Raw genomic sequence first — 14,987 nt, forward strand, 5'->3', positions numbered from 1 at the left:
AGGACCTTGAGCGTGGCTGAGGTGCACCCATGACCAGCTCTGAAACCAGATTGCATAGCAGAGAAGGTATGGTGAGATTCGAAATGGTCGGTAATCTGTTTGTTGACTTGGCTTTCGAAGACCTTAGAAAGGCACGGTAGGATAGATATAGGTCTGTAGCAGTTTGGGTCAAGAGTGTCCCCCCCTTTGAAGAGGGGGATGACCGCAGCTGCTTTCCAATCTTTGGGAATCTCAGACGACACGAAAGAGAGGTTGAACAGGCTAGTAATAGGGGTGGCAACAATTTCGGCAGATAATTTTAGAAAGAAAGGGTCCAGATTGTCTAGCCCGGCTGATTTGTAGGGGTCCAGATTTTGCAGCTCTTTCAGAACATCAGCTGAATGGATTTGGGAGAAGGAGAAATGGGGAAGGCTTGGGCGAGTTCACCCTGATAGATACTGGAGAGAGAGAGAGAGAAATATGACCACGCTGAAATCCTGCCAAATCAACTTTTGTAGTTCCCAAATAGATGTTGTCGTTACGTTGTTGTTCATTTAAATCCATTTCAATTCAAGGGCCTTTATTGGCATGGGAAACATATGTTAAACATTGCCAAAAGTAAGTGAGGTAGATAATATACAAAAGTGAAATAAACAATAGAAATTAACAATAAACATGACACTCACAGAAGTTTCAAAAAGAATAAAGACATTACACGTGTAATATTATTGTAACAATGTACAAATGGTTTATATACAAAAGGGAAAATAAATAAGCACAAATATGGGTTGTATTTACAATGGTGTTAAATCCTTCTCTTTTACATTTATTAATATCTGCAACTTTGGTACACTGGCATAATATAAGTGCCTTGTCTGCTATTCTAATTAATTTGGTACAGTGTTGAAAACTCCTTCCAAACCTCATAAATTATATTCCGGCCATGCACGAACCTAGAATCAGTTTTCCCCTTCCCTCCCCCCACAACTTCAACCCCTATCCATTCAGGGAACTTCTAAATACTGACCTGGGATCAGCATCTCTTGTCGGGTTTTTATGTTCCTGCATCTAAAAAGAAGAAGGGGGAAGTTGGAGTTAGTTTTTTTCCCCGAGTCCCGCTTGATGAGGTGTGTTGCAGTACCCCGGTCAGACCGAGGACGGCGCCGTACACCCAGCGTCCACAGAGGGGACATTCAAACTGCTGAGACTGGCTGCTGAGACTGGAGACACGGAGCTTTGTGCCGAAACTAAAAACACACACACAACCTCATGAATTAAAACCGCTCATTGGTGAGGTAAATATGATACAGGAATTACATGTTGGGTTTATTTTTGGTGGACCGCGGCTACTGTTTGCAGATATTTGTGGCTCATAGTTGTATGTATACAAAATGCTTTCTTGTGATAATTGTGATGTTGGAGAGGGAGGGCGACGATTGCATTTTTTACAACCAAGAGAAGTAAGCGCCACTGTAAGGAAACGATGTGAAGAGAGAGACAGAGACAGAGAGAGCTTGAAGTTGAAACAAACATAACGAAGTTGATTTATCTTTATTTTCCTGGACAAATAAAGTTGTTTTTTTACTTCTAAACGCTAAACATGACAGGAAGTCGTTCGCAGAAAGAGGTCTTGAGAATAACTATTATTCGTGATTTTAATTTCTGTCTCTTTTGGTAACAACAGTGATGTGCAAATGTGATGGTGTTCTCTGTGAGTAGTTTGAGGCCTAGGCTAACAATGCTAACGATGCTAACAATGCTAACAACGCTAACATTTCTAAAGTAGCTAAAAATGCTAGCTGGTTAGCTTAGCTTAGCATACACAGTGCGGGTCTTGTGAACCAACTACCATAGCTAGCTAGCTAGCATCGCAACTCATCCTGCAATAGTAGTATGTTTATTTTTAATAGATATTAATTTGATTTGTCGGACTCGTTCAACATACACACAGGTGTAATGGTATATATATATTGTATTTGAAAACGCAAACCAAACTGGTGGCTACAAAAACATTTAACGTTAATCTTGATGTAAGAACATGCGATTGCAGAGCGGATATCGCGCTGGTTAGCTAACATGCTAACTAGCACAGCCAGGATTTTGTATTTTTTATTATACAAAAAAAACAACTTCATTCAGGGAGACATCTCCCCCTAGTCGACTGACGCGTGCCTATTCCCCTCGCAGTCTATCGCATAAATAATCATCAGAAGCACAAAACAGTGTTTAAAAACGATGTTTTTTGAGAAGTGCGGTAGAATGGTTGTGTTGATTTGTGTTTTGTCTTCTGGCCTATAGAGGCCAGTAGAGGACTGTGTGGATTAAAACGACGACAAGCATGGAGTTCCCGCAGCAGCAGAAACCGGCGGGGGACAGTAAGATCACCTACCCGCCTGGAGTGAAGGAAATCACGGAGAAGATAAGCAACGATGAGGTGGTGAAACGGCTGAAGGTTAGTCGGTTAAAACCAAACCCCCCCCCCCCCCCCCAATGGCCATCTGTCAAGACTGACTGAGCTAGGATGTGTTCCTTGGGGGGTTTCTCACTGTAAACATACTGTAGCTTATCTCTTCCGACTCACTACATCAATGTCCAGCACACTGGCCGATTACCAATAACGCCCAAACTCTCTAAACATGAAAGACACCTGCTACAGCCGAGTTAAGTCGTTCACTAGTATAGGCAGGGAGAGAGAGAGAGGCTGAGATGGAGGAAAAAACAAACATAGCTTTTTCAGAGACGGTAGCTATCTATGGTCAGAGGATTTGTTGTTTTTCTCCCAATAACGTTGCTACTCTGCTGGGAAGCCAGAGGTGTAAAAAGTGACGTTGTCATGGTACCGGACCACGGTCATAGATCTAGAACACCGTGACGTCGGCGTTCTTTATGACGTCGTTGTGTATGACATCATGCACTAGTAGGAGGTCTGCCTTGTGTACCTGCGGGATGATGTCATGAATAGAAGGGTGGGGGGACCGACCACCTCTATGGAAACCGGAGGACAGACAGGCAGGCAGAGGGCCGACAGACAGACAGGCAGGCAGAGGGCCAACAGACAGACAGGCAGAGGGCCAACAGACAGACAGGCAGAGGGCCGACAGACAGGCAGGCAGGCAGAGGGCCGACAGACAGACAGGCAGAGGGCCGACAGACAGACAGGCAGGCAGAGGGCCGACAGACAGGCAGGCAGAGGGCCGACAGACAGGCAGGCAGGCAGAGGGCCGACAGACAGGCAGGCAGGCAGAGGGCCGACAGACAGACAGGCAGGCAGAGGGCCAACAGACAGGCAGGCAGAGGGCCGACAGACAGGCAGGCAGAGGGCCGACAGACAGACAGGCAGGCAGAGGGCCGACAGACAGACAGGCAGAGGGCCGACAGACAGACAGGCAGAGGGCCGACAGACAGACAGGCAGAGGGCCGACAGACAGACAGGCAGAGGGCCGACAGACAGACAGGCAGAGGGCCGACAGACAGGCAGGCAGAGGGCCGACAGGCAGGCAGAGGGCCGACAGGCAGAGGGCCGACAGACAGACAGGCAGGCACGCAGAGGGCCGACAGACAGGCAGACAGAGGGCCGACAGACAGACAGAGGCCGACAGACAGACAGAGGGCCGACAGACAGACAGAGCAGAGGGCCGACAGACAGACAGGCAGGCAGAGGGCCGACAGACAGACAGGCAGGCAGAGGGCCGACAGACAGACAGGCAGGCAGGCAGAGGGCCGACAGACAGGCAGGCAGGCAGAGGGCCGACAGACAGACAGGCAGGCAGGCAGGCAGAGGGCCGACAGACAGACAGGCAGGCACGCAGAGGGCCGACAGACAGACAGGCAGGCACGCAGAGGGCCGACAGACAGACAGGCAGGCACGCAGAGGGCCGACAGACAGACAGGCAGGCACGTAGAGGGCCGACAGACAGACAGGCAGGCACGCAGAGGGCCGACAGACAGGCAGGCACGCAGAGGGCCGACAGACAGGCAGGCACGCAGAGGGCCTGACAGACAGACAGGCAGGCACGCAGAGGGCCTGACAGACAGACAGGCAGGCACGCAGAGGGCCTGACAGACAGGCAGGCACGCAGAGGGCCTGACAGACAGGCAGGCACGCAGAGGGCCTGACAGACAGGCAGGCACGCAGAGGGCCTGACAGACAGGCAGGCACGCAGAGGGCCTGACAGACAGGCAGGCACGCAGAGGGCCTGACAGACAGGCAGGCACGCAGAGGGCCTGACAGACAGGCAGGCACGCAGAGGGCCTGACAGACAGGCAGGCACGCAGAGGGCCTGACAGACAGGCAGGCACGCAGAGGGCCTGACAGACAGGCAGGCACGCAGAGGGCCTGACAGACAGGCAGGCACGCAGAGGGCCTGACAGACAGGCAGGCACGCAGAGGGCCTGACAGACAGGCAGGCACGCAGAGGGCCTGACAGACAGGCAGGCACGCAGAGGGCCTGACAGACAGGCAGGCACGCAGAGGGCCTGACAGACAGGCAGGCACGCAGAGGGCCTGACAGACAGGCAGGCACGCAGAGGGCCTGACAGACAGGCAGGCACGCAGAGGGCCTGACAGACAGGCAGGCACGCAGAGGGCCTGACAGACAGGCAGGCAGGCAGAGGGCCGACAGACAGACAGGCAGGCAGGCAGGCAGAGGGCCGACAGACAGACAGGCAGGCACGCAGAGGGCCGACAGACAGACAGGCAGGCACGCAGAGGGCCGACAGACAGACAGGCAGGCACGCAGAGGGCCGACAGACAGACAGGCAGGCACGCAGAGGGCCGACAGACAGACAGGCAGGCACGCAGAGGGCCGACAGACAGGCAGGCACGCAGAGGGCCGACAGACAGGCAGGCACGCAGAGGGCCTGACAGACAGACAGGCAGGCACGCAGAGGGCCTGACAGACAGACAGGCAGGCACGCAGAGGGCCTGACAGACAGACAGGCACGCAGAGGGCCTGACAGACAGGCAGGCACGCAGAGGGCCTGACAGACAGGCAGGCACGCAGAGGGCCAGACAGGCAGGCACGCAGAGGGCCTGACAGACAGGCAGGCACGCAGAGGGCCTGACAGACAGGCAGGCACGCAGAGGGCCTGACAGACAGGCAGGCACGCAGAGGGCCTGACAGACAGGCAGGCACGCAGAGGGCCTGACAGACAGGCAGGCACGCAGAGGGCCTGACAGACAGGCAGGCACGCAGAGGGCCTGACAGACAGGCAGGCACGCAGAGGGCCTGACAGACAGGCAGGCACGCAGAGGGCCTGACAGACAGGCAGGCACGCAGAGGGCCTGACAGACAGGCAGGCACGCAGAGGGCCTGACAGACAGGCAGGCACGCAGAGGGCCTGACAGACAGGCAGGCACGCAGAGGGCCTGACAGACAGGCAGGCACGCAGAGGGCCTGACAGACAGGCAGGCACGCAGAGGGCCTGACAGACAGGCAGGCACGCAGAGGGCCTGACAGACAGGCAGGCACGCAGAGGGCCTGACAGACAGGCAGGCACGCAGAGGGCCTGACAGACAGGCAGGCACGCAGAGGGCCAGACAGACAGGCAGGCACGCAGAGGGCCAGACAGACAGGCAGGCACGCAGAGGGCCAGACAGACAGGCAGGCACGCAGAGGGCCAGACAGACAGGCAGGCACGCAGAGGGCCAGACAGACAGGCAGGCACGCAGAGGGCCAGACAGACAGACAGGCAGGCACGCAGAGGGCCAGACAGACAGACAGGCAGGCACGCAGAGGGCCAGACAGACAGGCAGGCAGGCAGGCAGAGGGCCGACAGACAGGCAGGCAGGCAGAGGGCCGACAGACAGACAGGCAGGCAGGCAGGCAGAGGGCCGACAGACAGACAGGCAGGCACGCAGAGGGCCGACAGACAGACAGGCAGGCACGCAGAGGGCCGACAGACAGACAGGCAGGCACGCAGAGGGCCGACAGACAGACAGGCAGGCACGCAGAGGGCCGACAGACAGACAGGCAGGCACGCAGAGGGCCGACAGACAGACAGGCAGGCACGCAGAGGGCCGACAGACAGACAGGCAGGCAGGCACGCAGAGGGCCGACAGACAGACAGGCAGGCAGGCACGCAGAGGGCCGACAGACAGACAGGCAGGCAGGCACGCAGAGGGCCGACAGACAGACAGGCAGGCACGCAGAGGGCCTGACAGACAGGCAGGCACGCAGAGGGCCTGACAGACAGGCAGGCACGCAGAGGGCCTGACAGACAGGCAGGCACGCAGAGGGCCTGACAGACAGGCAGGCACGCAGAGGGCCTGACAGACAGGCAGGCACGCAGAGGGCCTGACAGACAGGCAGGCACGCAGAGGGCCTGACAGACAGGCAGGCACGCAGAGGGCCTGACAGACAGGCAGGCACGCAGAGGGCCTGACAGACAGGCAGGCACGCAGAGGGCCTGACAGACAGGCAGGCACGCAGAGGGCCTGACAGACAGGCAGGCACGCAGAGGGCCAGACAGACAGGCAGGCACGCAGAGGGCCAGACAGACAGGCAGGCACGCAGAGGGCCAGACAGACAGGCAGGCACGCAGAGGGCCAGACAGACAGGCAGGCACGCAGAGGGCCAGACAGACAGGCAGGCACGCAGAGGGCCAGACAGACAGGCAGGCACGCAGAGGGCCAGACAGACAGGCAGGCACGCAGAGGGCCAGACAGACAGGCAGGCACGCAGAGGGCCAGGCAGGCAGGCACGCAGAGGCCAGACAGACAGACAGGCAGGCACGCAGAGGGCCAGACAGACAGGCAGGCACGCAGAGGGCCAGACAGACAGGCAGGCAGGCAGGCACGCAGAGGGCCAGACAGACAGGCAGGCAGGCAGGCACGCAGAGGGCCAGACAGACAGGCAGGCAGGCAGGCACGCAGAGGGCCAGACAGACAGGCAGGCAGGCAGGCACGCAGAGGGCCAGACAGACAGGCAGACAGGCAGGCACGCAGAGGGCCAGACAGACAGACAGGCAGGCACGCAGAGGGCCTGACAGGCAGGCACGCACGCAGAGGGCCTGACAGGCAGGCACGCACGCAGAGGGCCTGACAGGCAGGCACGCACGCAGAGGGCCTGACAGGCAGGCACGCACGCAGAGGGCCTGACAGGCAGGCACGCACGCAGAGGGCCTGACAGGCAGGCACGCACGCAGAGGGCCTGACAGGCAGGCACGCACGCAGAGGGCCTGACAGGCAGGCACGCACGCAGAGGGCCTGACAGGCAGGCACGCACGCAGAGGGCCTGACAGGCAGGCACGCACGCAGAGGGCCTGACAGGCAGGCACGCACGCAGAGGGCCTGACAGGCAGGCAGGCACGCAGAGGGCCTGACAGGCAGGCAGGCACGCAGAGGGCCTGACAGGCAGGCAGGCACGCAGAGGGCCTGACAGGCAGGCAGGCACGCAGAGGGCCTGACAGGCAGGCAGGCACGCAGAGGGCCTGACAGGCAGGCAGGCACGCAGAGGGCCTGACAGGCAGGCAGGCACGCAGAGGGCCTGACAGGCAGGCAGGCACGCAGAGGGCCTGACAGGCAGGCAGGCACGCAGAGGGCCTGACAGGCAGGCAGGCACGCAGAGGGCCTGACAGGCAGGCAGGCACGCAGAGGGCCTGACAGGCAGGCACGCAGTGGGCCTGACAGGCAGGCACGCAGAGGGCCAACAGACAGACTGACAGACAGGCACGCAGAGGGCCAACAGACAGGCACGCAGAGGGCCAACAGACAGTTTAAAAATGCTTCTACCCTGACTTGGGCAGGAGCTCATCGGAACTGAGAACCGGCACATGTTCTACTGCTTGAGTTCCTGTTACTCATATAGAAAATTAGCTCCAAAGTAAACAGAACTGGGCCAGTACCTAAACAGAACTGGGCCAGTACCTAAACAGAACTGGGCCAGTACCTAAACAGAACTGGGCCAGTACCTAAACAGAACTGGGCCAGTACCTAAACATAAACAGAACTGGGCCAGTACCTAAACAGAACTGGGCCAGTACCTAAACAGAACTGGGCCAGTACCTAAACAGAACTGGGCCAGTACCTAAACAGAACTGGGCCAGTACCTAAACAGAACTGGGCCAGTACCTAAACAGAACTGGGCCAGTACCTAAACAGAACTGGGCCAGTACCTAAACATAAACAGAACTGGGCCAGTACCTAAACAGAACTGGGCCAGTACCTAAACATAAACAGAACTGGGCCAGTACCTAAACATAAACAGAACTGGGCCAGTACCTAAACATAAACAGAACCTATTTCAGTCCAAGTCAAGCACTGAGATAAACTATAGTAACTCCCTTACCCAGATGTTTAAACGAGCTGTGTCTGTGCATGGGAGCCGTTTGGACAGTCTTAGTGACAGTTGTAGCTGCTTTGTGTGATGTATTGTCGTCTCTACCTTCTTTGCCCTTTGTGCTGTTGTCTGGGCCCAATAATGTTTGTACCCTGATGCTACCATGTTGTGTTACTACCTTGTTGATGTTGTCATGTGTTGCTACCTTGTTGATGTTGTCATGTGTTGCTACCATGTTGTGTTGCTACCATGTTGTTGTCATGTTGTGTTGCTACCATGTTGTCATGTGTTGCTACCATGTTGTTGTCATGTTGTGTTGCTACCATGTTGTCATGTGTTGCTACCATGTTGTTGTCATGTTGTGTTGCTACCATGTTGTTGTCATGCTGTGTTGCTACCATGTTGTGTTGCTACCTTGTTGATGTTGTCATGTGTTGCTACCATGTTGTGTTGCTACCATGTTGTCATGTTGTGTTGCTACCATGTTGTTGTCATGTTGTGTTGCTACCATGTTGTCATGTTGTGTTGCTACCATGTTGTTGTCATGCTGTGTTGCTACCATGTTGTCATGCTGTGTTGCTACCATGTTGTCATGTTGTGTTGCTACCATGTTGTTGTCATGCTGTGTTGCTACCATGCTGTGTTGCGACCGTGTTGATGTTGCCATGCTGTGTTGCTACCATGTTGTGTTGCTACCACGTTGTGTTGCTACCATGTTGTGTTGCTACCGTGTTGTGTTGCTACCGTGTTGTCATGTTGTGTTGCTACCATGTTTGTGTCATGTGATGCTACCGTGTTGATGTCATGTTGTGTTGCTACCGTGTTGCTGCCTTGCTATGTTGTCGTCTTCGGTCTCTCTCTATGTAATGTTGTGATGTCTCTTGCCGTGTTGTGTTGCTACCGTGTTGTGTTGCTACCGTGTTGATGTCATGTTGTGTTGCTGCCTTGCTATGTTGTCGTCTTCGGTCTCTCTCTATGTAATGTTGTGATGTCTCTTGCCGTGATGTGTTGCTACCGTGTTGTGTTGCTACCGTGTTGATGTCATGTTGTGTTGCTGCCTTGCTATGTTGTCGTCTTCGGTCTCTCTCTATGTAATGTTGTGATGTCTCTTGCCGTGATGTGTTGCTACCGTGTTGCTGCCTTGCTATGTTGTCGTCTTCGGTCTCTCTCTATGTAATGTTGTGATGTCTCTTGCCGTGATGTGTTGCTACCGTGTTGCTGCCTTGCTATGTTGTCGTCTTCCGTCTCTCTCTATGTAATGTTGTGATGTCTCTTGCCGTGTTGTGTTGCTACCGTGTTGCTGCCTTGCTATGTTGTCGTCTTCCGTCTCTCTCTATGTAATGTTGTGATGTCTCTTGCCGTGTTGTGTTGCTACCGTGTTGCTGCCTTGCTATGTTGTCGTCTTCGGTCTCTCTCTATGTAATGTTGTGATGTCTCTTGCCGTGATGTGTTGCTACCGTGTTGCTGCCTTGCTATGTTGTCGTCTTCGGTCTCTCTCTATGTAATGTTGTGATGTCTCTTGCCGTGATGTGTTGCTACCGTGTTGCTGCCTTGCTATGTTGTCGTCTTCCGTCTCTCTCTATGTAATGTTGTGATGTCTCTTGCCGTGATGTGATGCTACCGTGATGTGTTGCTACCGTGTTGCTGCCTTGCTATGTTGTCGTCTTCGGTCTCTCTCTATGTAATGTTGTGATGTCTCTTGCCGTGATGTGTTGCTACCGTGTTGCTGCCTTGCTATGTTGTCGTCTTCGGTCTCTCTCTATGTAATGTTGTGATGTCTCTTGCCGTGATGTGTTGCTACCGTGTTGCTGCCTTGCTATGTTGTCGTCTTCCGTCTCTCTCTATGTAATGTTGTGATGTCTCTTGCCGTGATGTGTTGCTACCGTGTTGCTGCCTTGCTATGTTGTCGTCTTCCGTCTCTCTCTATGTAATGTTGTGATGTCTCTTGCCGTGATGTGTTGCTACCGTGTTGCTGCCTTGCTATGTTGTCGTCTTCGGTCTCTCTCTATGTAATGTTGTGATGTCTCTTGCCGTGATGTGTTGCTACCGTGTTGCTGCCTTGCTATGTTGTCGTCTTCCGTCTCTCTCTATGTAATGTTGTGATGTCTCTTGCCGTGATGTGTTGCTACCGTGTTGCTGCCTTGCTATGTTGTCGTCTTCGGTCTCTCTCTATGTAATGTTGTGATGTCTCTTGCCGTGATGTGTTGCTACCGTGTTGCTGCCTTGCTATGTTGTCGTCTTCCGTCTCTCTCTATGTAATGTTGTGATGTCTCTTGCCGTGATGTGTTGCTACCGTGTTGCTGCCTTGCTATGTTGTCGTCTTCGGTCTCTCTCTATGTAATGTTGTGATGTCTCTTGCCGTGTTGTGTTGCTACCGTGTTGCTGCCTTGCTATGTTGTCGTCTTCCGTCTCTCTCTATGTAATGTTGTGATGTCTCTTGCCGTGATGTGTTGCTACCGTGTTGCTGCCTTGCTATGTTGTCGTCTTCCGTCTCTCTCTATGTAATGTTGTGATGTCTCTTGCCGTGATGTGTTGCTACCGTGTTGCTGCCTTGCTATGTTGTCGTCTTCGGTCTCTCTCTATGTAATGTTGTGATGTCTCTTGCCGTGATGTGTTGCTACCGTGTTGCTGCCTTGCTATGTTGTCGTCTTCGGTCTCTCTCTATGTAATGTTGTGATGTCTCTTGCCGTGATGTGATGCTACCGTGTTGCTGCCTTGCTATGTTGTCGTCTTCGGTCTCTCTCTATGTAATGTTGTGATGTCTCTTGCCGTGATGTGTTGCTACCGTGTTGCTGCCTTGCTATGTTGTCGTCTTCGGTCTCTCTCTATGTAATGTTGTGATGTCTCTTGCCGTGATGTGTTGCTACCGTGTTGCTGCCTTGCTATGTTGTCGTCTTCGGTCTCTCTCTATGTAATGTTGTGATGTCTCTTGCCGTGATGTGTTGCTACCGTGTTGCTGCCTTGCTATGTTGTCGTCTTCCGTCTCTCTCTATGTAATGTTGTGATGTCTCTTGCCGTGATGTGTTGCTACCGTGTTGCTGCCTTGCTATGTTGTCGTCTTCCGTCTCTCTCTATGTAATGTTGTGATGTCTCTTGCCGTGATGTGTTGCTACCGTGTTGCTGCCTTGCTATGTTGTCGTCTTCCGTCTCTCTCTATGTAATGTTGTGATGTCTCTTGCCGTGATGTGTTGCTACCGTGTTGCTGCCTTGCTATGTTGTCGTCTTCGGTCTCTCTCTATGTAATGTTGTGATGTCTCTTGCCGTGATGTGTTGCTACCGTGTTGCTGCCTTGCTATGTTGTCGTCTTCGGTCTCTCTCTATGTAATGTTGTGATGTCTCTTGCCGTGATGTGTTGCTACCGTGTTGCTGCCTTGCTATGTTGTCGTCTTCGGTCTCTCTCTATGTAATGTTGTGATGTCTCTTGCCGTGATGTGTTGCTACCGTGTTGCTGCCTTGCTATGTTGTCGTCTTCCGTCTCTCTCTATGTAATGTTGTGATGTCTCTTGCCGTGATGTGTTGCTACCGTGTTGCTGCCTTGCTATGTTGTCGTCTTCCGTCTCTCTCTATGTAATGTTGTGATGTCTCTTGCCGTGATGTGTTGCTACCGTGTTGCTGCCTTGCTATGTTGTCGTCTTCCGTCTCTCTCTATGTAATGTTGTGATGTCTCTTGCCGTGTTGTGTTGCTACCGTGTTGCTGCCTTGCTATGTTGTCGTCTTCGGTCTCTCTCTATGTAATGTTGTGATGTCTCTTGCCGTGATGTGATGCTACCGTGTTGCTGCCTTGCTATGTTGTCGTCTTCCGTCTCTCTCTATGTAATGTTGTGATGTCTCTTGCCGTGATGTGTTGCTACCGTGTTGCTGCCTTGCTATGTTGTCGTCTTCCGTCTCTCTCTATGTAATGTTGTGATGTCTCTTGCCGTGATGTGTTGCTACCGTGTTGCTGCCTTGCTATGTTGTCGTCTTCCGTCTCTCTCTATGTAATGTTGTGATGTCTCTTGCCGTGATGTGTTGCTACCGTGTTGCTGCCTTGCTATGTTGTCGTCTTCCGTCTCTCTCTATGTAATGTTGTGATGTCTCTTGCCGTGATGTGTTGCTACCGTGTTGCTGCCTTGCTATGTTGTCGTCTTCCGTCTCTCTCTATGTAATGTTGTGATGTCTCTTGCCGTGATGTGTTGCTACCGTGTTGCTGCCTTGCTATGTTGTCGTCTTCCGTCTCTCTCTATGTAATGTTGTGATGTCTCTTGCCGTGATGTGTTGCTACCGTGTTGCTGCCTTGCTATGTTGTCGTCTTCCGTCTCTCTCTATGTAATGTTGTGATGTCTCTTGCCGTGATGTGTTGCTACCGTGTTGCTGCCTTGCTATGTTGTCGTCTTCCGTCTCTCTCTATGTAATGTTGTGATGTCTCTTGCCGTGATGTGTTTAGTCCTATATTTATATTGTATTTTAAATGCTTAATCCCCATTTCCACAAGGAAGTCCTTTTGGTAAGAATTTGTTCTTTAATTGCCTCGTTAAATGAAAATAGATGATATCCTGTTTTGTAGAAGAATAGATACATAGAGCACGAGAACAGCCGTCCATGACGAGAGATGCCAGTGTTAGGTCATCTACAATGTTCAAGCCCCTTCCTGTCACTATGGCAACCGGACTGTGAACCAGGAACTGCACACACGCACAGCTGCAGCCGCTTCTTCCTGGGTCTAGGTCAAATAGCACCCTATTCCCTATATAGTGGTACTACTATAGACCAGAGCCCTATTCCCTATATAGTGGTACTACTATAGACCAGAGCCCTATTCCCTATATAGTGCACTACTATAGACCAGAGCCCTATTCCCTATATAGTGAACTACTAGTGACCAGAGCCCTATTCCCTATATAGTGCACTACTATAGACCAGAGCCCTATTCCCTATATAGTACACTACTATAGACCAGAGCCCTATTCCCTATATAGTGAACTACTATAGACCAGAGCCCTATTCCCTATATAGTGGTACTACTATAGACCCTATTCCCTATATAGTGGTACTACTATAGACCAGAGCCCTATTCCCTATATAGTGAACTACTATAGACCAGAGCCCTATTCCCTATATAGTGGTACTACTATAGACCAGAGCCCTATTCCCTATATAGTGAACTACTATAGACCAGAGCCCTATTCCCTATATAGTGGTACTACTATAGACCCTATTCCCTATATAGTGGTACTACTATAGACCAGAGCCCTATTCCCTATATAGTGGTACTACTATAGACCAGAGCCCTATTCCCTATATTGTGGTACTACTATAGACCAGAGCCCTATTCCCTATATAGTGGTACTACTATAGACCAGAGCCCTATTCCCTATATAGTGGTACTACTATAGACCAGAGCCCTATTCCCTATATAGTGGTACTACTATAGACCAGAGCCCTATTCCCTAATAGTGCACTACTATAGACCAGAGCCCTATTCCCTATATAGTGGTACTACTATAGACCAGAGCCCTATTCCCTATATAGTACACTACTGTAGACCAGAGCCCTATTCCCTATATAGTGGTACTACTATAGACCAGAGCCCTATTCCCTATATAGTGCACTACTATAGACCAGAGCCCTATTCCCTAATAGTGAACTACTAGTGACCAGAGCCCTATTCCCTAATAGTGCACTACTATAGACCAGAGCCCTATTCCCTATATAGTGAACTACTAGTGACCAGAGCCCTATTCCCTATATAGTGAACTACTAGTGACCAGAGCCCTATTCCCTATATAGTGAACTACTAGTGACCAGAGCCCTATTCCCTATATAGTGAACTACTAGTGACCAGAGCCCTATTCCCTATATAGTGAACTACTAGTGACCAGAGCCCTATTCCCTATATAGTGCACTACTATAAACCAGAGCCCTATTCCCTATATAGTGGTACTACTATAGACCAGACCCCTATTCCCTATATAGTGGTAATACTATAGACCAGAGCCCTATTCCCTATATAGTGGTACTACTATAGACCAGGGCCCTATTCCCTATATAGTGGTACTACTATAGACCAGAGCCCTATTCCCTATATAGTGGTATTACTATAGACCCTATTCCCTATATAGTGGTATTACTATAGACCCTATTCCCTATATAGTGGTATTACTATAGACCCTATTCCCTATATAGTGGTACTACTATAGACCCTATTCCCTATATAGTGGTACTACTATAGACCAGAGCCCTATTCCCTATATAGTGGTACTACTATAGACCCTATTCCCTATATAGTACACTACTATAGACCAGAGCCCTATTCCCTATATAGTGGTATTACTATAGACCAGAGCCCTATTCCCTATATAGTGGTATTACTATAGACCAGAGCCCTATTCCCTATATAGTGGTATTACTATAGACCAGAGCCCTATTCCCTATATAGTGGTACTACTATAGACCAGAGCCCTATTCCCTATATAGTGGTATTACTATAGACCAGAGCCCTATTCCCTATATAGTGGTATTACTATAGACCCTATTCCCTATATAGTGGTACTACTATAGACCAGAGCCCTATTCCCTATATAGTGGTACTACTATAGACCAGAGCCCTATTCCCTATATAGTGGTATTACTATAGACCAGAGCCCTATTCCCTATATAGTGGTATTACTATAGACCCTATTCCCTATATAGTGGTACTACTATAGACCCTATTCCCTATATAGTGGTACTACTATAGACCAGAGCCCTATT

General features: G+C 51.8%; 1 protein-coding gene across 1 annotated transcript in view; it reads left to right on the plus strand.

Annotated features, from left to right (window-relative positions):
- Positions 1-1,140: 1,140 nt before the first annotated feature.
- Positions 1,141-14,987, plus strand: part of LOC109886933 (sister chromatid cohesion protein PDS5 homolog A-like) — a 66,895-nt gene continuing 53,048 nt past the window's right edge. Inside the window, 2 exon segments of the mRNA XM_031817915.1 lie at positions 1,141-1,274; positions 2,278-2,431. Coding sequence (XP_031673775.1) covers positions 2,318-2,431 — 114 coding nt within the window. The 5' untranslated portion in view covers positions 1,141-1,274; positions 2,278-2,317.

Source organism: Oncorhynchus kisutch, unplaced genomic scaffold (genome assembly GCF_002021735.2).
Source record: "Oncorhynchus kisutch isolate 150728-3 unplaced genomic scaffold, Okis_V2 scaffold1198, whole genome shotgun sequence".
Classification (NCBI taxonomy): Eukaryota; Metazoa; Chordata; class Actinopteri; order Salmoniformes; family Salmonidae; genus Oncorhynchus; species Oncorhynchus kisutch.